This window comes from Oculina patagonica, chromosome 9 (genome assembly GCF_052425735.1).
Source record: "Oculina patagonica isolate OP01 chromosome 9, crgOcupat, whole genome shotgun sequence".
NCBI classification, from domain to species: domain Eukaryota; kingdom Metazoa; phylum Cnidaria; class Anthozoa; order Scleractinia; family Oculinidae; genus Oculina; species Oculina patagonica.
In genome coordinates this window covers 26826619-26852254 of record NC_135766.1, presented here as the reverse complement: position 1 = coordinate 26852254, position 25636 = coordinate 26826619, and the positions used below count along the sequence as shown (strand labels likewise).

At 40.9% G+C, this 25636-nt stretch overlaps 3 protein-coding genes across 5 annotated transcripts in view; 2 read left to right on the top strand and 1 right to left on the bottom strand.

Annotated features, from left to right (window-relative positions):
* The window catches only part of LOC144664704 (membrane-bound glycerophospholipid O-acyltransferase 2-like), a 38335-nt gene that overhangs the window by 6192 nt on the left and 6507 nt on the right, over positions 1–25636 (top strand). The window contains exons 7-15 of one of the 3 annotated variants that reach the window (XM_078525901.1): positions 200–323; positions 1309–1338; positions 1428–1518; positions 1855–1956; positions 2773–2876; positions 3250–3314; positions 4159–4291; positions 5030–5181; positions 5615–6235. In XM_078525901.1, the coding sequence (XP_078382027.1) occupies positions 200–323; positions 1309–1338; positions 1428–1518; positions 1855–1956; positions 2773–2876; positions 3250–3314; positions 4159–4291; positions 5030–5181; positions 5615–5810 (997 nt within the window). In that variant the 3' untranslated portion in view covers positions 5811–6235. Of the gene's footprint in view, positions 1–199; positions 324–1308; positions 1339–1427; positions 1519–1854; positions 1957–2772; positions 2877–3249; positions 3315–4158; positions 4292–5029; positions 5182–5614; positions 6236–25636 lie in introns of those variants that run through there. The other 2 variants (XM_078525903.1, XM_078525902.1) reach the window with 2 other exon arrangements.
* On the top strand, positions 8769–17014 carry LOC144666671 (isoamyl acetate-hydrolyzing esterase 1 homolog). The gene is made up of 5 exons (XM_078528060.1): positions 8769–8837; positions 10031–10083; positions 10645–10955; positions 14154–14272; positions 16267–17014. Exons 1-5 carry the CDS (start codon positions 8769–8771, stop codon positions 16447–16449), a joined length of 735 nt encoding a protein of 244 aa, XP_078384186.1. The 3' UTR covers positions 16450–17014.
* On the bottom strand, positions 18427–21185 carry LOC144666185 (kelch-like protein 40). The gene has a single exon (XM_078527548.1). The coding sequence runs from the start codon at positions 21097–21099 to the stop codon at positions 19180–19182; it is 1920 nt and encodes a 639-aa protein (XP_078383674.1). The 5' UTR covers positions 21100–21185; the 3' UTR covers positions 18427–19179.

Sequence of the window (25636 nt, the reverse complement as noted above, 5' to 3'; positions counted from 1 at the left end):
GACGTCATGAGACATGACGTCATGGAGTGTTCTACTAAGCTTGCGCAAATGTTTTATTTTGTCACCTCTGACTAAAGAATGTTGAAGAAAAACGGATACCATAGACACCATTTCCTTTCTGAGTTTGTTTATGTGAATCTTTTGTCAAATGAGATTTTTCAGAGTTTTTTATTTCTAATCCTTTGTGTTTTTACTACAGGAGAGTCCCATCTTTGTTGGAATACTTCAGCTATTTGTTTCACTTCAGCACGATACTAGCTGGACCTGTCTGTACCTTCAGAGAATTTAATGATTTTATTGACGGCTCAGATATCAGACCAAAGGTACTATAACCACACAAGCAACAAGCCCGCTGTGAATCTCTGCCTCTTATCAGGCGATCGCTGCCATTGGCAAGCGTTTCCATGAAAATCCTGATTAAGATGACTGTTTTTGCAGCTCCTGACGTTTGTTCACTGTACGACTATTTGTGCAGATCCAAACTAGAATTGGTACAAAGGGAACATGTTATCGGTGGCAAGCGAGGGGAAACATGTAACAGGCAAAAAGCGCGGGAAAACGTGTAGCAGGCAAAAAGCGCAAAAAAAAAAATGGTGAAAAGCGCGGGAAAACATGTACCCAGGGGGGATGCCTAGCAAGACCAGACAAGGGCGTGTAATGAATGGCGTGCACGGGAAAGCAAGTAACCGGTAACAACGAAAAGAAATAGGTCAGGAATCGCCTGAAAGCTCGGAAAAACCCTTTCACAAGCACGGGAAATATATAATCGGTGGAAAAAGTCGCGTAGCCGTAAGCAGGTCAAGACTGTTACGGTAACGGGTATTAAATTTGATTGGCTGAGAAAACAATGTGTTCTCTGGATTGAGCCAATCAAAGAGCTCAGGAAATGTAAAGTCAAAGAAGAGGCTCTAAGGGAAGTGGTCAAGTGTACTCGACGAGGACCCACCTTGTGTAGGGGTTGGGGGGGGGGGGGGGGGTATGCAAGATACCACCTGTCTGATTAGCCAAATGGACAAAATTTATTGGCTTCCAAATTTGAGTTAAGACTTTCATATTAGGTGTGCATTAAGCTTGCATTGCTGGAGAAATGGCACAATTTAAGGATGTTTAAATCTTTTTCTTAGTTTCTACTTCTGATAGAGTGGGAGCTATACAAACAAGACACCATCTTTTAAGGTGGGGAATGGGAAGGTACATGAAGAGACCACCTGTTGTTTTGCAGAGTGGTGGGTCCTGTCTGAGTACAATAGTTTTGACCATTTCCCTAACTTTGTATTTTTTTTCTTTGTTTCTTTTTCTTTTACTCAGAAACCAGGCGAGAAAGAGCCTTCACCTTTGGTAAGAGAACTTGTGTCTTCTTCACAACTTACTATACTTTACATAAGTAAATATAACTAATTTTTGATTTTCTTATTCTATTGCACCAGATGGATGTTATTAAAAAGTTGTCATCAGGATTTTTGTGCATGTACATTTTGTACCTAACAGATGCAGATTATTCGATACCTAAAAATGCAGGTACGTGAATTTAATTCAGCGTTCGTTCGTTCGTTCGTTCGTTCGTTCGTTCGTTCGTTCGTTCGTTCCGTCCGTCCGTCCGTCCGTCCGTCCGTCTTTCCCGTTGATTCGTTCGTTCGTTCGTTCGCTCGTTCGCTCTTTCGTTTGTTCATTATGCCACTTTATATACGTTCCTTTACACCTATTGTAAGAAATATGTTTTTAAAATTCTGCAAAAAAACGAAGACTTTATAACGTTTATTCTATTAATTGACGTAGTATTTACAGGTGCATTTCTTATAGTTTCGATAAACCACTCAGGTACCGTGTAATATACTTTGCGTTCGCCTTTGTTAGATCCCAAGTTTATTGCGTCAGAGCCTTTCTACTGGAGAGTCATATACGGCTGGATCAGTGCTACAGTCTCCAAGCTAAGATACTACTTTGCATTCAAAGTGGGTAAGGCAACTTCACTTTCATTTTCTTGTATTTAACATTTAACTGCTGTATACTGAACACAATCAACGCCCGTCTTTCGGACACCTCGCTATTTCCCCTTTATTACCGACGAAAAATGAGGTCCCGGCGAATGATAATTACGTAAGCGTGCACGCTGAGAGCGTAAGCAAATCGCTTCGACAGGAAAATTTCCATATGCTTTTAGCTGTGCACTGTCGAGTTATGGTGCATGTAGGAAGTTTGAAGAGCACTTAAGAAGATTGAGTTGCTCTCGGCCATAGCCTCGAGCTACTCTTACGCTTCTTTCGTGCTCTCCAAACTCCCGCTATTACGGACTTCCGTAATTACGGATACCATATTGTGGCCCAGACTCGTACCCAGTCGCTTCTCTTGCTTTTTTAGCGGCGCGCAAGGCATCAAGGGAAGGACGAACTTATTTTACTTTTTCTACGTCCTTCCCATCATCCTCTTCGAACGTAGCCAAAAACGAGTAACGACTGGGTACGAGTCTGATTGTGGCCCCGAAAGTGTCCGTTATAATGGAGGTAACTGTACAGGTAAAATATCTTCGGAAGAACTTTCGCAAGCTAAGTGTCTAGCTTACATCTGATTGGACAAAAGTAGAATACCTTTGATCGGTTAAAACACGTTTCGCGAGTTTTTATTTTAACCAATCATGGAACTCAGTAAAGCCAAAGAAAACGAAACGCCATTTGTTTCCGAATGATCTCAAAATCGGTCTATTACTAAATTGCTTTACACTTTTCTATTCTATCGAGAGAGGTGAAAGACTTGTAATGTTTTGCTGATTTTCAGCGGAGGCCGTGAACAACATGTGTGGACTGGGGTTCAATGGTTATGATGACAATGGAAAAGCCAAGTGGGACCGCGTTACTAATATTAATATCCTTAAAGTGGAGGTAATACTGTATTCTGTGTTTTTATTTCCACTTGTAATTTTTACGTTAATATTATATTTAATAATTATTTCATGAGTGCCCGTTGGATATGAGTTGGCTATAATGATCTCATATCCAACAAGCGCGAGTGGAGTAATTGTTTTACTAAAAACGCCCAAAGAATTGCAAAGTTTTAGCTCGGCAAATGTTGTCGTTTACGCGTACACCTATCATATTTGTGGTCAGCAGTATATGAGCTCATATGCCATTGCCTGTTAACCAGTCAAAACTCAGGAATAGCTAGTTTTTAATAATGTTCAATATTTTGGTAGTTTTATTTTCTTACCACACTATCCTCTAGCTGAATGTGTTTTTTCTTTTTCGTTCTTTTTAGTTTGCCACTAGCATGAAGATGGTGTGTGATAACTGGAACATTTCTACTGCCCTCTGGTTAAAAAGGTTGGTCATGTTAACAAAACAAATCAGTTCTACGTAAGGTTGTTAGATTATGATGGTTTCCTGGCGATGACGTGAAACTAAAACAGTCGGGGGAATAAGGGCCAGTTTTTGAGGAAATCCCGCCTCCTAAGCTAAGCAACATGACGTAATTGTTCGCGCGATTGCTTCGGACTATTCGCGAGCGCTCGCGCTAGTTTCTGATTGGATGAAATAATTCGGAAACTCTTCGAGTTCTTCAATGAAGATTTGCCAAAACTGGCACATTCCCCAGACTGAAAAACCTAATGATCCGAGTAAACACAAAGCAAGCAAATAACAACAGCGGCAAATGTTGTTAGAAACGAAAGTTCAAGAAATCACGATGGTCGATGTGGGGAGAGGCATGAACGGGCAGTCTAGGGGGAGGCAGGAGAAGACAGAGTGGTCAAGCGGGATTTCCAAGATGGCGATCACCGGGAGAAATAAGAAACAATTTCGCAATATTTCGTAATATTTTACAGTAGAAAAAGCTCCAAAACATGCAAAAGGCGGGGATCAAAAGGAATGGGTGGAAACCGGAAGTAAAGGTACGTGAGGCGGGAAGTCAACAGCTTTTACTTTCTTAAACGCACAGCATTTGGCAAATGATTAATTCAGTAACACCAGCAGGGCTTCATATAGCACGCGGCAAAGGGAGAGAGCACGCGAGGTGGGGGAGCTGGGGATGCCTTGCGCTCCCTTTTTTGGTACCCATCTCTCCCTGAGGTATATGAAGACGACTGGGGACGAGTCAGCCACCTACCAAGTACTGTAGCTGATCCACGTTTCTCGATGCTAAATCATATTTGCATATGTTCTCTTTCAGAACAGTGTATGAGCGAAGCCCTCGGTACAGGACGCTTGCAGTCTTTGTCACATCTTCCATCTGGCATGGCTTCTACCCCGGATATTACATGATGCTGTTGTCATTTGCACTAATGTTAGAGGCGGGAAGGATGGCAAGTTTCATTTGATTTAACTTAAACTTCATAACATACCCCTAAAACACAGGAACTCAAGTAAAGTCAAGACGACTATAGACTGCGAGCAGTCTCTTTCTCTTCCTGGCATGCGACGTTAATGCAGCGAAGCAACAAATAGAGCAGGCCCATTCTCGTCCCCATACCCTTTTCATTTTTCTTAGCCGGCGGTGCCTTTGCACGAAAAACGAAGGGCTCTGGGACACAGAATTTTCATTCATAGATTCTAGGACTTCCCTCGTTCATGCATGCAGTCATGTTGTTTCAAAAGGATGTATGAGAGAGTCGTTGCGTTTTTACTTCCGTTCAAGAATTCTTTGTTTCAAACAGCCAATCCAAAAAACATTCGAATTAATTCAAAAATTTTATGTCCCCAGGGCCCTTTCTTCCTCAGTTCTCGTGCCAAGGCTTCGCTTGCTATGTAAAGAAAAGCGATAAGGGCTAAGGGGACGAGAATGGAGCGGGCCGCGAGAATTGCAGGCGCGTCTTTTTCCCCACTCGCCCCATTACCTCCTCCTTTCAGCTCTCATTTGCGTAATGATAACTTTTCCGGTCGCATGAAAGATTTGACTGCTCGCAGTCTTAGATGACTGGCGACGATGTTGACGAAAAAATGATTACAAATGAGAAACTTTATTTATCAAGTGTTTTTTATAACTGTTGTATGAAAGTTCCTAATTAGGTAATCAGCCATTGTTTCTTTTTTCGTATTTTCAGGGTCGCCGCGTCATCAGACCTTACTTTCAGAAGTCACGTGCTCTGGCCTTGACGTATGATGTGATCACGTGTATTGTGACAGCTCTGTGTGTTGCTGAAGGCGGGGTTCCTTTCCAACTCTTGGAACTTCGACTGAGCATTGATTACTGGAGGTGAGTAAGCTGGGTATAAGAACATGTCATTGAAAAAGATCAATCAATCAGTTGCTGTTGTTTTGCTTCCTTCTGATTGGCTAAAACACAACTGTTTAGTCTGATATGGTTGGAGCGCACCTGCCTTGTTTCCAGTGGCGTCCGCGCGACAGAAAAAGGAATAAAATCAAACCCGCCAAAAGTAGAGGCGCTATTAAAGATAGAAATTTCTCCTTCCCATCACCCCACACTTGCGTTTTTCGCTCGTTACCAGTTTATTCTGATTGCGCTCCGCGGTGGTTTCTCTTTTGGCGCCTGGAAAATCCTGTGGAGGAGGCAGAGAGCGCACAGCACGAGATTTTTTAGCCAATTATAAAGCTAAGCAGACGGAAAACCAATATAATGCTAATAAAATATAATGACATGTGACAGTAAATAGTCATTTCTGTTTCAGGTCCTTGTACTTTTATGCCCATATTTGGTGCTTGTTGCTCATCTTGTTTTGCCGGAATTCTGCCACACGTACAAAACACAAGGAAACGCCGGCAAAGACAGACTCGGTGGAACAGAACAAGAATTGGATTTACAAACTAGAACACAAAGGAGCAAGCGCAGAGATAAACAACGCTAAGATACTAAAGCTGAACTAATAACTATAACTATAAAACACTAACAGTCACTATTTAAACTAAAAGGCAAAGGCAAACGTCTTAAGCGTCCAGACTTTTTACAAAACCTCAAAACAGTTGACTGGAAACAATAACTTGCATTTCACGCACCTAGCAGTGGGAAATATTGTTTTTTAATCTTTTTAAGAAAGCTTTTAAAAAGGGCTAGTGTGACAAGTTTTAATAATTGCGGTTATAAATTTTTTGTCTGTATTGAAAGCTATTTAGCAGTTCTTTCGAATGGTACTGTGTATTTTTCAGTATTTGAAACGTTACTTTCTTTTTAATTTCGAATTTCAGCTCCTTGGAGTGACAAAGTTTATATTTAACAAGATGGTGGTTAATAGAATCACCTAGTAATAATAAAAGGCTCCAATAAACTTTTAGCCAGGGAGGGTGTTCGAAAAGAGTGATGATTCTTTTTGTTATCTCTCCTTAAATCCTTAGATTTTGCTCACTAAACTGCAATCTTACACTTAAGCCACCGAACTTATTTTCTAAGCGTTTTTTACACGTGGGAGACGCGGTGGCCTAATGGTTAGCGCGCTCGACTCCGAGTCGAACGGCCCAGGTTCGAGGCCTGGCCGGGGCGCTGCGTTGTGTTCTGGGCAAGACACTTAACTCTCACAGTGCCTCTCTCCACCCAGGTGTATAAATGGGTACCGGCGAATTTACTGCTGGGGGGCAACCCTGCGATGGACTAGCATCCCATCCAGGGGGGAGTAGCAATACTCCTAGTCGCTTAATGCTACGGAAACCGGGATAAGCTCTGGCTGTGTGAGCCTCATGGCTCGGACACAGACTTTACTTTACCCTCTACTCTAAAGTTGCCAAGTTAAGGCGGGGGTATACCCGAATTTGAATAGAATTTTAGGAGATTTAGAGAAGGCGTCGAAGAAAGAAAAAATCTTTGAAACACCACCAGACAGTTGACCCCCACGCAATAGCACTACAGGTTGTCAGGGGGACTGTCTGTTGTCCATCTACCAAAATCACTTTAAATCTCCAATTTTTCTTATTTCTCTACTGTTTTACTAGTCCTTAAGCTTTGAGAAAAACTGTCTCCTCCCCAAAAATCCATCAAAAATTAACAAAACACCACAAAACATAGATTCCTGTTTTGAGCATAGAGTTTCTGGATTGCTTGAAACGCGAGCGAGATATTCGCATAAAATCAAAGTTAAGCGCGGATAAATGTAGATTGCTACGCACTCCACCGCGGTCAAACGACAGAAATATGCAAAAAATAAGAAAAGTACTGCAAAGATAAGGTTTTAATTTTCACAGTTCAAAGTTCGATACATAACCCGTATCCTAAGGGTTTATTAAGTTTTTTGGAGCTTTACTAAAAAAGTTCTACGTGTTTGAAAATAGCGATATGCAGACTTGTCGGCGCCATTTGTCAAAGCACCTTTGGTTCGGATGCGAAACATTTAATAAGTAAAAACACTGGTTTACTTGAGGGAATGGGATTATGCTTTCACTTGGCAACTATTTTTATCTATCCTTGCTCGTAATAACACTTCAATTTGAACAAAAAACGGCGAAATGGAAAGAAAACCTGCCTGAGACGTTTGACCGCGGTGAAGCTACGCACATGTGCGCAGGTCAAAATCTGGACTTCTTTGTAAAATCTTTTCAAGTTCTCTTCTTCCCCTTTTCTCTCTCTCTCTGTCCCTTTTTAGTTTCCTTTTTTCAATCTTGCCCTTAATACGTTATTGTTTTTGTTGGAACCTAGATAAAGGCGAATTTTTTTCCGATTTTGATTTTGGCCAGGTAAACTCGGGTAAATTTTCCTTGATTTGATCAAGCCTTTTTTATCAATTGCTTATAAAAGTGATCAGTTACCTGTGAATTGATTCGGCCAAGAGATGATGGCTTGTACGTACAGGCCGAATGTTTCGAAGGTGTATATAGCTGATTCGAGAAAGGCTGTTCTTTTGAAGCATAAAAATGTACTCGACGATGTCGAAAGGATAGAAGGCTAGAAGTTCACGAATTTCAACGAAGCTACAGTCAACTCTCTAAAACGGACACCGTCGGTACCGGCTGTAACTGTCTGTCTTTTAGAGAGGTGTCCGTCTTATAGGGAGTTTAGTTACAGTAAAATGACTGAAAAACGGCAGGGATGGGATCAACACCAGGTGTCCGCCTTATAGAGGTAAGACTAAAACTGCAAGGGACCGCAAACGATAATGCTGCTATTCGTAGGATCTACTGAGAGATCTGATCAGCAATAAAATGAAATAACAGACAACTGAAAGCAAGGCTGATCATACTACGTGAAAAATAGACTTTGCGAGACAACACCACGACTAGAACCGATACAGCAGGATTGCAACCGCGGACAGCTGTTTCGTCGTTATTGCGACTCTTCAGTGCGGTGTAGCGAATCTAAATGACGCCAGCTCGGAGAGCCAACGCAAATAAATTGCCCAATAACCCGTGCACTGTATCAAGTTCCGTACTTTGAACTCACTTGTCCCCCGATCCGAATCACGCGCTGCCACATCACGTGTTTCGGGGAACAAGAAATTCAAAGTGTCACGGTGAGTCTTACAAAGCAAAATTACTTAAATGTGGTAGGCACAGCCTTACTTCTACGTATTTTTGGACCGTAGATCTTTTCAGATCCGATATGCTGTGCTTTTATTTAGCATGGTTTTGTCCATGCGCTTAAATGTTCGGAATGGCTGTGCCTATTAAGTTATTTTGCTTTGCGAGACTCACCGTGACACTTTGAATTTCTTGTTTCCCGAAACACGTGATGTGGAGTTGATAACCTGATTGGTGTGACAGACAAACATACTCTGGACACTGCGACAACTACTATACTACGGAAAAATCGTTAGCGCAAATTCCCCTTAACCGTGAGCAGTCTGGGACCTAGGCCAGTCCAAGGATCTAGGCTCCAGTCCTACAAGGTATCTCCCGGTCAACATGGTGACCAATTCACCGGCGAATTCGTTGTTTCCAAGGCTGGTTTTGTTCGGAGATTCCCTAACTCAAGTAAGTTTCAAGTTTTTGCAATCAGTCTAAAATCATTTGAGCGGCTAAAGTGCACAAAAACAAGCTACGTATTTTCAACGCTTAGTAAGAATAGCGATTTATTGTTGTATACCTCTTTCTCCGCGCACGGATGATTATAAATATTTTAATACAGCCACGTTGTAACCTTTAAACATTTTTATTGATTTCGTACAATGACGTGATATTTTCTTGTGACAGCTTCGATTTAGCAGGGCATTCGGCAGTTTAATGAAATATAGAACTAGAAGTGCCGTACTGCAATCTGACAATCTGTTCATACGAATAGCCACGAATGGGGGCAAAAATCAAGACCTCCAAAAAATCCCTTAGGGCTTCCAACAAAATCCCCCAAAAAACCCTAGACCAATAATGAACCCAAAAAATCAAGAGCAAAACACAATGGCGGTTTGTTCTTTAAACGCAGCCAACGCACCCCAACAAATCTTAGATTGTTTCTAATACCCCAAAGAATTCCTACTTAAATAAAAAATACTTGCCAAATTTTCCTACCCCAAAAAATTCCGGAATCAAAAAGTTCAAACCCATCATCCCAGTCACTTGAAATCCCGAGTACTCCCCCGCGCGCCCTGGGACTAGGCCTTTCTCGATTATGCTAGCATTTTTTTCGGCATTTTTGGGGAAAACGAGCATTTTTTTCGTCTTTTCTTCAAAAAAGAATTGCTAGCATTTTTTGTCACCTTTCATGACTGTGATCCAGATTTTCAGCACTCAGAACTCAGAAGGATAAATAATCCTAAAGTTTCACAATTTTGATTAAATAATTTGATTGTTTTCTGTCTGTTTCGACTGTTTGTGCGTTGTGTTACTTGTGTACTTGTGTTGTGTTACTTGTGTGTGTGTCTTTTTATTTTTTTTTATTTTTTTAAAAAATTATTTTATTTTTATTTTTATTTTTTATAAACAAACAATTATTTAGTATCACCTGTTGTTGATATGAGCATATAATGTGAGAGTTTGTACGTTTTGTTTGAAATAAAACAAAGCATTTTTTGGAATTCAAGTGGCATTTTTTAAGGAAATCAGGCATTATTTTAGCATTTTTTTGGCTTTATGCGAGAATTTCTAGTAGCATTAAATGCCAGTTTTACTAGCATGATCGAGAAAGGCCTACCTGGGACGAATATCTAGTTGACTCTTATTTCTTTCAACAGCAATCGTTCAGTGAGGGAGGTTGGGGAGCAGCGATAGCAGATCACTTTCAGAGGTAAGTAGTCATCCGTGGAATTTTGTTTGGCATAGTTAAATTATGGTGACAACGAAAGGGCCAATGGGAGGCAACAGAAAGGTGGGGGAGGGAAGCGGGGAGGCAGCAGTGAAGTTAGAAGTTGAGCAGCAGTACCCACCCTCACCCCTAGCAGGCAACCCCACTGTTACCAGTTTCCAAAGTGGACAAATTGCCAACCATTACAATGGGGGGGAGGGGGAAGGGGGCACAGGTACTCCCATATAAAAAGAACAGAACACAGACAGTTTGGTGTATTTTGATTACATAACATACATTCTAGAAGAGACCTTTATGGCTGAGAAAAATTGGTTTTCTACCCCAAACGCCCTTAGTAAGACAATGAGTATCCGCTTGGCCCTTTCATATGGGAGTTCCTCCTTCTGGGGCAAGAAGAGGACACAATGAATTTAAAATTCCTACCATACCTTCTCCCCCATGATGGTTTTATTGTAGAAGGATGGCGGCTAAACTTCAATTTAAATGCCAGGTTTATTTATGTGGATGGGTATTTTCATTACTAATAGAGAATTTTTTCAACAGGAAATGTGACGTTCTTAATCGGGGATTTAGTGGTTACACTTCAGCATATAACAAGCTTATTCTCCCAAAAATCCTCCAGTGCGACAATAATCCCAAAGGTAGCATTGTAGCGGCAGTTGTCTTGCTTGGTTCTAATGACTCTGTTTTGGAAGACGTAGATCCACGAGGAATAACTGTTGAACAGTACATTGCAAACTTAACTGACATCTTAACACAATTCATGAATGACGGGATAGCAGCAAATCAACTTGTCTTACTAACACCACCAGCAATATCAGAAGTTATGGCTGCAAAAAATTTTGCTGAAAATGGTAAGCAAACTTAGCTGATGATGTAAGTAACTATCATAGCGAAAAAGAATAATAAGCTATGTAAGGCAGTGGTGTATGAAACTTTTTTCACAATTTTGTAGCACCAATGTTGTTTAGTGTGGAGGGGGACAGGAAGGGTTGGAGCTCAGTAGAATAGGGGGCACTGAGGAGGGGTCAGGAAGTGGGAGAAGAGAGGGTGGGAACCAGAAAAAATTGAGAAAAATTTCACAACATTTTGTTATATTTTGCAACAGAAATAGCACAATGAGGGGGATATGAAGGGTTTGTGGTGTTGCTAATTTTTAATGCGGCGTTGTGGTGAATAAAATCGCATCTTGCGGTGTTGCGGTGATCTCAAACCCTGTGGTGTGCGATGTTTGTATTTTTGTCTGAAACTTGTCAGAACTAAATTTAGTTCTAATATCTTCATTGATCCGTCCTTATTTATTGAAAGCACATACCATATGTTAAATTTGTAACAAAATACTGTCAAATATATCTAGATAATTGTTAATATGCTTTAGCTTCCAATCGTAAGCCATTTTCATTGATAAGAAACTTGGATCTTGGTGGTGAAGAAGTATGCTTTCAAAAAATTGTTAAGGTAATGACATTGACTGTCTTCAAAAAATAAAAATATGAAAAATGTTATAGGGAAACGAAAAACAGTTTGACTTCGCAGGGTTTCGAGTTATTAATTTGCCAGGTTAATCATTGATAGTTTACTGATTTTTCAGCACTTTAGTATACAGTACAGTGCAAATTAAACTTATCTCGTCAGAAACTCTAACACGATCATACATTCTTATGATAAGAGTGGAAAATAACTGTCAAATACAGTATCTGTTTGTAGCTCTAATCAATAGGCAACCATGGTGAGTTGCAAGAACCGGAATTCAAATTATTGGGGTAAATTTGACCCAAATTGTGATCAAGGGAAACAAAATTTAGTTCGAGTTTGCGGGGTTTATAAGTTATCAGAGTTCGAGTTAACCGGGTAAAAATTACTGAAAAGTGGGGTCAAATCCAAGGGAAATGGAAGTTAGTTCGAGTTATCCGAGTTCAAGTTACTGCTGCAGATTTTCCCGGGAGTCTCCAAGTTTTCATCAAGTCTCCTGGTCTGATTTTCAGAGATTTTTCATGCATTGTCTTAAATAATATCCTTACAATGCAAAGATTTCTGGACGTCTCCAGATTTTTTTACTCTGGGGGTTGGCAGGTATGAGTAACAGGGGTTCTACCGTATATCATGTGCAGACGTTCAAATCATAGGATATATAAATATATATTGCGGTGACAGTGTTTCATCAAACTTTCTTGTGGTGATACAGTGTTTGTTTATTTTTTTGCGGTGCTGTGGTGTTCAGAGTCCCCCCCCCCAAGTCCCCCTACATAAAGAGTTGGGAACCTCTAAGGAAGGGGGGGAGAGAACCAGGAGTAAAAGGAATGGGAAGTGGGAAGTACACACACACCCACCCCCAACTTTAGTGTGAGTCAGCAGAGGCACAAATAGTTCATGCTGCATTGAAGCAATCATTTCAAAAATTACCGTAGTTATTCGGTTATAAGGCGCACTCGGTTATAAGACGCACCCCAAACTTGGCAACATTGTTATGCTAAGTTTACAAACTGAAAATTCTCAGAAAACACTCGGTTATAAGACGCACCATGAGTTGGAGAGTTGAAAAGATGTAGTGATCAATTTAAGGACAGTTTTTTCTTTAAAAATTTGAATGTTTGAATGTTGTTCATACTCCTTGGCACAATCTTCGAGTAAAAAGCTAACATTTCCTGCTAAAAAAGACGTAAATCCACTTGAGCAAAACATCTTTCCATCGTTCAGGCTTCGAACTTAGCTGCTTAGTAACCTGGCAGATGTGTAGTTACCAGTGACCACTGAGTTTGTAGCTTGGTTACCAAGTTCTCAAGCATGCTTCGTATCGCTACGAACTTTGTTTATCGAGTGTTTTTCAAAGATTCTCAAGCTTTTTTGATGTTTTCCTTGTCTTCTAAAGTCATTTTCCACTTTCCACGCTTAGAAAGGTTTGTTACAAATGAGTATGCTTGGTTTTCTTTGTCTACTTTCAACAACATGCTGGCATATACTGGTGTTACTTAAACTCGTTTTATATCCGCGATAAAAAACTTTGCGTTTAAACTTAAGATGTTTCTTATCTCTTTAATACTGTAAAAGTCAATAAACAACATTAAGTGTTTTCATTTTTCTTGTTTTAACTGTAAGTTCCAGTAAAATGGCGGTCATAAGATTTTGTTGGGCGAAAATACTCGGCTATAAGACGCACCCTAATTTTGGCATGAACTTCCCACAGAAAAACAGATTTTTCCCGAAAAAACCGTGCGCCTTATAACCGAATAACTACGGTAGTTGAGATTCTGCTTTGTGCAATGCTTGCTGCAATGAAAACACTACAAGACAGATGGATTTTGTGTTATGTTACACTAGGGCCGCAATGATACATATTCTCACAACAGGATACATTGTCTCAATACAAGCACCATGATACATTAAACAATGCGAAACATCACTACACGACTAAGGGGACCACTAAGTGTCTACTTAGAAGAGATGTCTTCTTATGTGAGGTTTAGAATGAAGTGTTTGTGTGTGGCTGGGACCACGACTTAAAGTGTCTGTTTATGGGGGGTAACCACTTATGGAAGGTTTAAAATGCAGCGTTGATATGTCGTTGGGATCATGACTAAGTGCCCACATAGGGTAGATGCATGATGTTAAAGTGAGGTTTAAATTGTAGTGTGGATTTTTCAAGATGGGTCTTTGGGGGGGGGGGGAGGTGGGTATTTATAAGTATTTTAATAACCAGGGTTTTATAGGGAGGTGGATGTTAGAGAATACTGGTATTTTAACCTTATTTTAGCTAAAAATATCAACAATTTATATACCCAGTGCCATTTCCCTTATGTGTTTAATTTTATTTTTCTGGTGGATCAAGGGGGTGGCTAGCCACCCAATCCACCCCCTGGATCCACCCCTGAGTGTTGGTATGTGGCTTGGACCATGACTAAGTGTCTGCCCTTGGAAGTGTGTGTTGGCAGAGGTTGACTGCACAAATGAAATCTGAAATCTACATCTCAGTCGAAACAAGCTATTCATATAACTGTTTTTGTTTTCCTTGAAAGATTGCTAGGCTGATTTTTTTTTTTTTAATTTGTCCCCAGGCAGAACAATGTGTTTATCAGATGAGAGAGTAAAATGTTTTGCTGGGAGATGTGCTGATTTGGGAAAGTCCCTTGGAGTAGATGTTGTCGATCTTTACACATTATTCGGTCAACAGCAGGTAGGGCTTCAAATTATATTTTATAATTACAGAGAGTTCATAAGTAATACAGTCCTCTTTGTTAGAGTGGGGGCCTGGAAATTATGTTGTGCTCTGACGTCAGCCAGTTTAGTAGTCTGAAATTCAGCCGTCCTTTCGTCCCTAACCCCCCAATGGAGGGGCGCGGGCGAGAGAGAGTCTCTCTCGCCCGCGCCCCTCCGTTGGTGGGTTAGGGACGAGAGGACGGCTGAATTTCATACCACCAGTTTAGCTCAGTTGGCAGTTTATCAGCCTTGGTCCTAGGCGGAGGGGGATAGGGGGCCAAGAGGAGTACAGGAGGTGGGAGAAGAGAGGACAGTAGGGAACTGGGAGAAATTGAGAATGGGGGGGGGGGTAAGGAAGAATTTTGGTAACCATTCTCAGCCTGTTCCACAACCTTCACCCCATTTCTCCCCATCCCCAGTCTTTCATCACCTTTATGAAACAAATAATTAGGGACTGGAAACGAGTCTGCACTTATGTTTATGCTGTCGCGGTGATTCCTGACAAGCACAGCATAAGTATAACGAGTGTGCATGTGTTCATCCTTGTTACGCACGTATACTTTTGCTATACATATGTGCTTTGCCTATCCGTCTACGTCTTTAAAGTACTCCAGGGCTCAGCCCCTTAATATCTCATCGATTTAATTTCTGTTTTACCGCCATCCCGCTACTATTTACGGCAAAATAACAAGGGAATTCTTCTGAGCACCCCAAAGGGTCTCACAAAAGCTACCATGGAGGATATATCCTTCCTGGCGCCAGCGCCACGGCTTCTGGATCTGCCTGCACTAAAAGTGATTTTAAACAGAAACTTAAGACATTTTTATTTAGCAAGGCATTTTGTTAGTCTATATTAAGATTTTTTGTAGTTTTTCTGCAAATTATTTTTCTTATAGCCAATTGTAAATAGTGCAGGTTTCGTTTTTAATTTTCTAAAGATTGTAAATAGGTTCTTATTTTTGTATCTATTGTAATGTTTGTAATGCGCATTTCAATATTTTATAGAAAATGCACAATATAAATATTAAATATTATTATTATTATTATTATTGTTATGTTCCTTACGTAATGTTTGCTTAAAGCCCTTAGCGCCGGGACCAAACCATGGTCACCCTAAATATCTGACCGACCCTGACCTTGCAAACTCTATTGTGTACTGAACTCTGTACTGAACAAGATGTCGGTGAATCATTGTTCATCGGACCAATAAGGGTATAAAGAAAGCGTGGACTAAACCCGAATTTTAGTCAAATTTAGGGGCTACTAATTATAGCGAGTTGGGCAAAAATCGCTTAAGTAAGTGCTCGCTAAAATTTATCCCGGTCAAATTAAATACTCGTAAAAATTAAGTTATTTAAAAATAGGAGGAAAAAATGGAAGAAATACTGTATCTCTACTTGAATAACTTCATCGGTGGGTCGAAGATATTTTGAAATTAAATACACAAATAACAGTTATCTCTTCTTGTATTCTTCAACTTAGAAATCCCCATCCTTTTGTATCTCTACGGCCTGATATAGGTACCGTTTCGGGCGAAGCCTCCCCGCCAGGGGACCTACGGTGATCAAAATCGGTGAACTTAGTGAGCTTTGAACTAGTTTGTTCCAGGTTTGCTCAGTTTGTGGGAAAAAGCGAAAAAAAAAAAAGCGGGCGAGCGGGAAAGAAGGCGAGCGACGGAAGGAGACACTTTCTCGCCTTCTTCCCCGCTCGTTCTTTCCCTGCTCGCTCTCCTGCGTTTTTCGCTCTCAGCCACAAAACCGAGAGGCTAGAACAGGCTAACTGCGAACATTCTCGGTTCGATCTACTTTCCAAATTTTTATTTGTCACTGACTAGAGGGAGTTGCTACACAGGCTAGCTGGTTGTTGTGGATTTTTGAGGTGTAAGCGGAGATATCCTTATTTTTCTTATAAAAAAAATATTAAACGGTTCTTAGAGAACTAATCAACAGTATTTCTTTGTGTTTTTCCTAGAACTGGGAATCATTTCTGAGTGATGGTCTTCATTTGTCTAAAGAAGGGAACCGTTTTGTGGCAAGTCAAGTGATTTCAATACTAGAGACCAAGCTGGCACAATTACCTGAGATATTTCCTGACTGGAAGGATATTGATCCTAAACATCCAGAGAAAACTTGCTGCTACCATGGAGCATGTTAACTGATCTCCTTTGTAGTCGTTATTTGGGATGTCACGCAACGCTCCCCCCAGGGAAGCTTCTTTGTGGGAGCGTTGCGTGACATCCCAAATCACGGCTGCAAAGAAAAATTTTATGTACTCCTAAAGAAAAGGAGTATAAGTGACAATAGCAGTTTAACAATGCTGACAATTCTTTACGAGAAATTATTTGTACAAAACTACAACAAACCGCTCGCGAAAATATATGTAACCAGGCTACCTTGTGGGAGCTTGAGCGAGCAGAGCGCGATCTGCTTAATTTGCCGGAAGCTGTCTAAAACATCAGTGTAGACGGCAACACCGCTTCCATCATCGTGGTCTTTGTTTGGAACTGTAACGTGTAAGTTGTACTATGCGCTTGATCATAACATGCAAAACGTTTACTGCAGCGGGTGCTTCAGCAGTATTTCCAGTGATTGTAGTGAAACCAAAACCAAAGCGATCAAACAGCAAGTAACTTTCTAGGACAATTATGTCAGCCTTTGAACTCTTACGAATTTGTCCATAAAGAAGAAAGTTGTTTCCAATAAAAAGAGGTAATGAAAAATTAAGTAAGGTATTTTTTGATAAAATTTGACGTTTTGTATGTTTTTAAACTTACGTAACTGACCTTATCGTTTTCACTTTAGCCTGTTACAGACGTTCAGTTAGTTGTCTTAGTTGGGGAAAACGGAATTTGCGCAAATGAACCGCGAGTGGAAAAAAAAAATTTCCATTCACTGTTTTCCCCGCTGCTATACTCCCCATCTAACCAAACGCCTGCTGAAGATGCAGAGACTACGTTTACACTCAAAGAGCGAAAGTTTTTCAGAATCAAAAACGTTTAGCCTGCGTATCAATCGATTCCTTTCCTAGCCTGCGAACAGGCTTTCCGTCGCGCTCGACCAAAATGAAAGGGGAAAGCCTTCTTTCTCGGCGCTTTGCGCCTCGTCGCCGGCGTTTCGCGTTTCCGGAAAGCCTGTTCGCAGGCTATTCCTTTCCATGCGCGAGCACCCCCTCCGCGCTTATCCCCATACCCTCCCTTCCCTGGCGCGCTTGTATTTGCTCGCTCGCATTCAAGTGGGAATTACCGTAAATGATCTAATAAACGCCCTCTCTCAAATAAACGCCTCGTATCTAATAAACGCTCCCCCTGAGGTATAAAGTATGTATTAATCGCCCCTCTCTAATAAACGCCCCGTGTCTAATAGACGCCCCCTCCAAGGATCGCCTCAAAAACCAAAGTAACGTTCCATAGAGTAAAATCACGCAATTTATTTAATTTTTTTGCTTGATTCGAACATCGAAGAGGCCAACGATACCAACAGGGTTGACCCCGATGTCGATGAAAACATCGATATCAAACTATGAACGGCATCTCCAAGCTTTGCATTAGCGCAGAATAGATTAGGCTCCTATTCACAAACTCTGTTTTCTGTTTTACTCCGCGCCGGCAAACTTTGCGTCTTATTTGTTTTGTAGACGTTGTTTCAGTTAATGTGAATTAAACGCCTCTCTCTAATTAACGCCTCATATCTATTTAACGCCCCCTGTAGGACACCTAAAATTTAATAGACGCCCCGGCGTTTATTAGATCATTTACGGTATGTCTCTTGTTTCGCCTTTTGTTTTTTCAGCGACGTGAAACAACGGGCGAAATCTGTCCTTCCGTCCTATTGTCTATATATCTGTCTGTCTGTCTATCGATAGACAGACGGACACTGAGTTGTTTTAATGCTTTGATCATCCATGTATATAAAGAAGATTTACAACACAAACTGAAGACGCCTGCTTCTCTTCTTAAAAAAGCAGCTGTTAAGCGTTTTTTCAGTGATTCGATTTCGCGCAAAAGGCAGACAAAATTCCACTGACTCACGTATCGACCAACATTTCAATCTGCCTGTGGTAAAAACGGAAAAGAAACCGTTTAAACCAAAACTAGAAGAAATCGCTACAAATCTGCTAAAAACAACACAGGAGTTCAGGAGAGTGATTTTTTTAATTACAATTCAAGAGTAATGTTCCGTGATTTTCGTATTTATTTCTTTTCCTATACAAATCCTTATAAAATATGCAAATTGCTCAAATTAGGTAAGTAGTAGATAAAATATGAGCGGAGGATCTCTATGGGCTGTTTAATATATTATGGCAAGCCATTGTAAATGCCCATACAGATCGGACGCGAATATTTTATTCTTCTTGTGAAATAAAAACAATAAATTGAATGCAAAGTATTGTTATGCGAATCAGTAGAGATCTGTAACAAAAGTTAATGATTACTAATTAGCTGAGCAGGAGTTTGTATCAAAAGTTAACTCTATACACCCTTTCAATAAGTCGAGACGCCATTTTGAATATTTAACTTTCCGCGAATGGCGTCGTTAATGAAATATTCATTTGTATCTACGATCGGGAATTCGAGGGCCACAGGTTTGTCAGTCGAAGACTGTTACGTGCAACCCTCGTAAAACAAAGTTGATTTATTTATTTATTTATTTATTTTATTTATTTATTGTAATAGGCCGAGGTGTCATTTTGAATATTTTATTAATGACGTCATTTGCGGAAAAATAAAAATTCAAAATGCCCCCTTGACTTATTAAAATGGTGTATTGTTTGATTTGTATTGGGGTTTGCAGTTGTGTACATTTGATCTGAATACTGTGCTGGGATTGCTTTGCACTCTCGTGAATAATTATTGAATTTTACAACAATATATACAAAAGTCAACATTTAGACCACAGTACAAGTCATATTCGTAAAGGCATCGGAAAGAAGCTTTCCACTTCTTCCATGATGGTCAGCGAGGAATTCTTTGTAAATTCTCATTGAGCAAGACTTTGGCATATCTGTGTTAGATGGGGCAGTTGTTTCGTTTTTCAGTTCCCATTTATCTTTGACAGGGTCATAACATTCAACTTTTATCTCTAAAGTGTTGAGGGAAAACATTGATTCGTAGCCTACAGCATAGAGCTTACCATCAACAGCCAAGAGATCTTCGCCACTCGGGCCTGCAATGACCTGCCACTCATTTGTTGCTTCATTGTACACTTGACATTGATACGACAGCGCATCCCTTCCATGACCAGCAATGAAAACTTTTCTGTTCACAGCAGCTAATCTTTTAGCTCCCCAATGATACCTACAGTCCCCAGGAATGTCAGCTACTTTGCTCCACTGGTCTTTTCTGAGGTCGTATCTGTCAACTTCAGTCGGGACGCTGCGAGCGTCAACATGCTCATATTTTACACCTCCAATAAAATAAACAAAATTGTCATTGGCTACAATCCAAACATGATATCTATTCAAATGATCAAATGATGATATTTCCTCCCATGAGTTTGATTCGGGTTTGTACTTTATGATGAAGAAAACATGTTTTTCTTTGCTACAGAACTCGATCTCTCTCCAGTGATACCAACTTAAGCCATGGTACATACATGGCTCAGATACCAAGGCGTACATTTCATCTTCATTTGTAACAAATATTTGCTGCAAATATCCGTATTTGTCGCCAGTATATGGCAATGATAACCATTCATTTGAGAATGGATTATACCTTGCCAGATGGGGTTCATCCCAGCCCGCTGGACGAGGCGATGCCGAATACGATGATTCCAGGAATTCATATAGTTTACCACGACAAGAAACAAATTCTCTTTTTCTTGTTGAACAGATATCTTCGCGGGGAGAAAGTATATCCTGTATATTTGCACTCCTGCCTAAAATACGCCACATATCTTCACGAGGGAAATAACACAGAATATCTCCGATCTTAGTTTGGCTATTTGTTTTGATGACTATAACAGGTGTCTCAAGCGACTTTCTAGGTGTAACAGATAGATTACTGAAGTCTTTAGACTCAATCATTTTCAGCGCGTCCTCTACAAGATCCAAACAGCCTTCACTGTCTTTCACGAGATTGTTTGTCACGACATCACTGCACAGAAAGTCACGCGATACATAACCCAGGCGAACGTGACGAAATAACTCGGCAAAATGTTTCTTTCGCTTGCTTTTGTCATGATCAATCCATGATAAAACGATATTAAAAACATCTTCCTCGGCGCTTACATTTATTTCATCACTTGAAATGAACATTTCAATTTCTCTGCTCGACAAATTTAAAACCTCCATTCGGTTGGCTGCGTAGACGGCGCTGAAATTTGCAAAGATGAATTTTTGGATCTTGGAAGAAAGTTCTTCGCATTGATATCTTTCGAAAACGTAGTAATTTGAAAGACAATTCGAAACATTCAACCTCTGTAGTAAAACTCCACCAGCGAGAGTTTTCAGGTTTTGAAGCAACAAATAGTCGGCCATAATGATCAGGTCTCGGGCATTGTCTTCAGTCAATATCTGAACATTACCGGTGTAAATGAACTCCAGTGTATTTCCCATAACAGACTCGGAAAACATCTCCAGGCGAATAACTCCTTCTTTAGACTCTTTCATGTCGCTATTCAGCAGCTTTTCGAAGAAAGGACTTGCTACTGAAAGAACCTGTTTGTGAGCGTTGAATTCTTTGCCATCTTCGACCACCAAAATGACATCGCATGGCTGATCGAGTGTGTCTTTTGGCTTAAAGACTTCACTGACAATTTCTTTACTGGGCGCCTCAGAATTATCAGGGGTTTCTAACAAGGCTGCCATCTAAATTTCCTAAAGGATTGATGTTTAGTTCAGTTCATTTGTGACGACTCCAATTGCTGACTCGTGTTGCCCATGCGCGATGCGCGCTAGAATATATTATTCATCCCCAGTGACGTCATTAGCATTTTGACTACTTATTAACCGAGAGTGAGGTCATTACAGGGGAATCTCAGACCGAGGCCTTGATGTATTGACCGAGCGATAGCGAGACCGAGGTCTGAGATTCCCCTGTAATGACCGAACGGACGAGGTTAATAAGTTATTTATTATGTGGCCTTTTAGCGCTATTCTAAACTGAAATATCTAAAAAACACCGAGGTGAAACTCGCTCTCGCTCTCTGTGGCTCTTTTCGTCGCTCATACTTAAGAAGTATCGGTATGCTAATATTTTTCTTTCAGTTGTTGAAAAGATAGTTATATTTTGTCGGTATTTATTGTCGTTCTCGCAATTGCGCTAGTAGCTTTTACTCACAACTCAAAAAAACATGTAAAAACCGCCGAGCCGAGAAAATTTTTCATAATGCCCGGTCATTACAAGAAAATAATGCCCGCTCAGCAGCCAATCAGAGCGCGCGTACTATTGTAGCCATATAATAAATAATAAAATGGAATTAATTAGAATTGTCAGTTGTTGCGAACGTGGGCCATGGATAGACTGAGCGCAGTTTTCGAAATGCTGCCCCCGACCAGCGTGGACGACAGGATCCGGCCTCAATTATTTCGGCTTTTAGCCATCTGTGACAACTCAAATTCCTCTAGCTTCTTTCTCTGCACCGGTTCTGGTCCCAGGGGGGGGGGGGGGGGGCACTCCCATACATGAGCTAAATAGGTATGTGCCGCTGTGAAGGGTATGGTTTTCAAGCAGTAAGTCTGGGATAGGGTATAGAAATCAGAGAGTTTTGGTCTAGAAAAGGGTAGCATTTGCCGGGAAACCGATCGACGGAATGACGAATATAGTCCAGAAACTCGGAAGAGAAAGAGGCTTTCCTAAACGTAAATAAAATCATCGCGGCATCGTTGTTCACAGATGGTTTTCCATTAAAACACTGATAATGATACAGTTCTAACAAAATGCAAGTCTGGGATAGGGTAGGGATTTTCAGTGTCTTGTCTAGGATAGGGTTGCAAAAATCAGCTGAACATGGTCTGGTATAGGGTAAGGGCTTCAAATTCCCAGCGGCACACCCCCACCCACAAATATACCGGGTGCCCCCCCGGGGTTCTGGTATCGTCGGCCGTTAACGCGTTATCTCTGGTTGTTGTGAGTCTCTCTTCTGATTTGCAGCCCGCCAAGCCTCTGAAGAAGGAAAGTTTGGAGGTAATTTTTTGCACTGTCATATTGTTCGGCTGAGCGCCGCTGTAGGATTTTGCTTGGGTGTTTACCACAGGCAGCCCAAGCTAACGATAAGAGCCACAGTACTCTAAGACTCAATTTATAAGTATTTGTATGGAAATTCGAACGTTCTACGAATAAAATTGACTTATTCTTGGTTTGCAACCACGTGACAAGGCGGCCATGTTGGTTGACAAAACAATAAAACATGTTTTTGCGGAATTTGCATAATAAAAAAGTTGGGTTCCCAACGGAGGAGAACGCTTTGTTCCTGTCATCCAACATGGCTGCTGTGACGTCAGCTGCAAACCAGCAATACTGTTGCTGTTTCGTGTTCTTTCTTGTTTGCCAGCTCCTAGAGCCAAATTGAAGCGATTTGGACGAGAAATTGCTTTGCGAAATTTTGAACACGTGTACTATATTAAATATTCCCAAGGCTGGAAACTATTTTTGACAGCATCTCACTCGAAGCGAAATATCTTCCGTGAAATTGGTCAAATCGCTACAGAATTTCCAGCACCGTAATCTCCGGTAATTTTTCTTTCCTATCGTTGTCCATTTGGTTCCGAGTGCCCCAGTGAAGCGTAGAAAATTCATCCAAAGTGCGAGTTTTGCTTTTCTTGTTATGCGCGGCCCATCAAACCACACACAAAATCAGTAACGTCAGGTCGACAAAATCGACCTCAGTGGCGGAGGGCATGGCGATATTGACATTAACTCTTAAATATGCTGTGGGACTCGGAGAGGGCCATTTTCTACAGGAAATAGAAAATCACCGGCAGGTGATTTCTTAAACGCCGGTTTTTATTTCTGGTAGAAAATCGACCTCTCCGGGTCTCACAGCGTATTTTGGAGTAAGTAACAATTACTCCATGTCCCCCACCGCTGAGGTCGATTTTGTCGACCTGACGCCATTTTGTTTTTCCATTGTCAAATGTTCAGATGTGTCGCCTTAATTTTGTAAAACACCTAAGAACTCGTGATATGGCGCTACAAATGAAGTATTTTCTAATTCTACCATTCTTTTTGAACTCAAAAGATACCTTGAATAAAAAAGAACTTCCTTTAAACGTGGATTCTGAACGGAGTTTTAAAACCACAACGACGGCGTCACCAAGGACAAGGTCGATTGGAAACTCAATTTATAGCTGACTTACAAATCTCGCTAGAACTACTGTTTTCATTTAAATCTCCTTTACGGTTGAAAAACTGAATATCGCAGACAGTGCTCGATTCAAAATAATAGCTTATAACGCAGAATTTGAACATTACGCGTTGTTGTTTTGCCAAAAAAAAGGAATTGTACAATCGTTTGCACGTGAATTGCGTGAATTGTGTGCACGAGCTGAATACAAAAGACGCCAAACAAAAGTTGTTATCAACAGAACAATAGCTTGTCCGTGCGTTGTGCATTAAATATTATGGAAATTTCTTCACCGTCGTCTGCAACAACAACTGACACACGCACGCAGTCTTCACAGGCGTAATCCTGGAAGGCAAACAAGATCTTTGATTTAAAACCAATATAGCAGTATGTTCAAGAAAGAGACTAACGGAAATCAAAACACCAGACGCTCTTTTGTTAACTCTCTCTTTTGTTAACTGCAGAACGTTTTTGTTACTTTTGTTGCTTCGATAAACACCAGTTCTGTCGATACTGTGTTAGAAATAGTTCAACTTTCTCGATGTACTTCCGTTTTGGGAAATTTACTTCCGCTTAGACCTGAGAGCACGCGCAATAAAAACCGGAAGACCAAGGTTGTACCTGAAATCGACCTGAAATTGATCTGATCAATTCCAGTTTCCCAGAGTCCGTCCCGTACCGCTGACCGACTAGACGGACTCTGGGCTCGAGATTGCAGGAAAAGTTGCTCTAAAGTTGCTCAAATATCAAAAATTTGCCACCAAAATTTAGAAAAGTTGCTGGCTCTCTCTCTCTGTTTCCTCGTTTGAAATTTCATCTGATTGCAATGCCATGAGTGACTCGCACTTCAGCAAATACCAAGATGGCCGGTGGCAGGCTCTATGTTGCAGCGAATAACCGCTGGATTTAAGCGCCCGTTAGATAGATAGCCGCTGTCCAGATTTCTTGGGCGTAAAGCAATTTTATTGTATATCCTTAGTTTTAATAAAATCAGTTTTGATAAAACCAGTTTTAATAAAATCCTTCGAAATGAAACGACCTTTTATGGTTTGGATCGGTTTTATATCAATTTGTTGCTCAAAAGTTGCTAAGGAAGGCAAAAGTTGCCCTAGGTTGCTGGTACTACAAAAAGTTGCTCAAAACGCTAAAAGTTGCTCAAAAGTTGCCGAGCACAATCTATTTACGCCCTCAGACGCTCTCATCTAAACCTTTCCGAGCTGTTTGACCCGTACTCTGCTATAGCGGCTTTGGAGAGCTTAGTGGACATAGCCAGGGAGAAAGGGAGTGCGAGAGCCAGCCGATTTGGCTGCGCCAGTTCCATCCTTTGTTTTCCAATGGTAATTTGCAAGCTATCTTGACCAAGCTGATAAGAAGCGGAAGTGGTAAGGGCGATTCAGAAATCACTAATGAAGCGAATCACTTATGCTCTTTGAGATCTTTTCGCTGGTCGGTCGCGATTCTCTCCTACTTTCCGTAGGAGGGGCTTGGTGGAGGTGGACGGCCTCGTTTCCCGCCAAGATGTTGGACCTGCGGCCAGCTGGCCACATGGGGCGTTGATGTATCAACAAGTGTTTTGGGGTCGCATGTGTGAAGTATGATGATAGCTGTTTGGCGTTTAAATGATTGAATCATAAGTAAAAATTGTCATTAACCTCTAATTTCTGTTTGTTTTTGCTTCGAGGGATTTTGTTCAGGCCGTATACGTTTTGCTTGTCCCGACTGACTTTGGTTCTGGGAAATGACACCACAAGCGCATTGTCTTGCATGACCTGCCCATGAGCTCGCTAAGCGGGCTATGGTTGTCATTTTCCCTGGGCTTAAGTTTGTCTCCCACATTTGTTTGCCCCTCGGTTTTCTTCGTTAGATATCTTCCTGAGTTGGACAGTTTTGAAATATTGTGTGCTATTTTCTTAACTATGTCTGACGTTTTAAAGAAACGTAAGCCCAGGGAAAATGACCGGGTAAAGAGACAGTATAGCTGAAGTAAACAGGGTTATAACATGGCGTTCCAAGCATTTTCAAACCCAAGTTCAGGCGGGTGTATTTTGTAATCATACTAT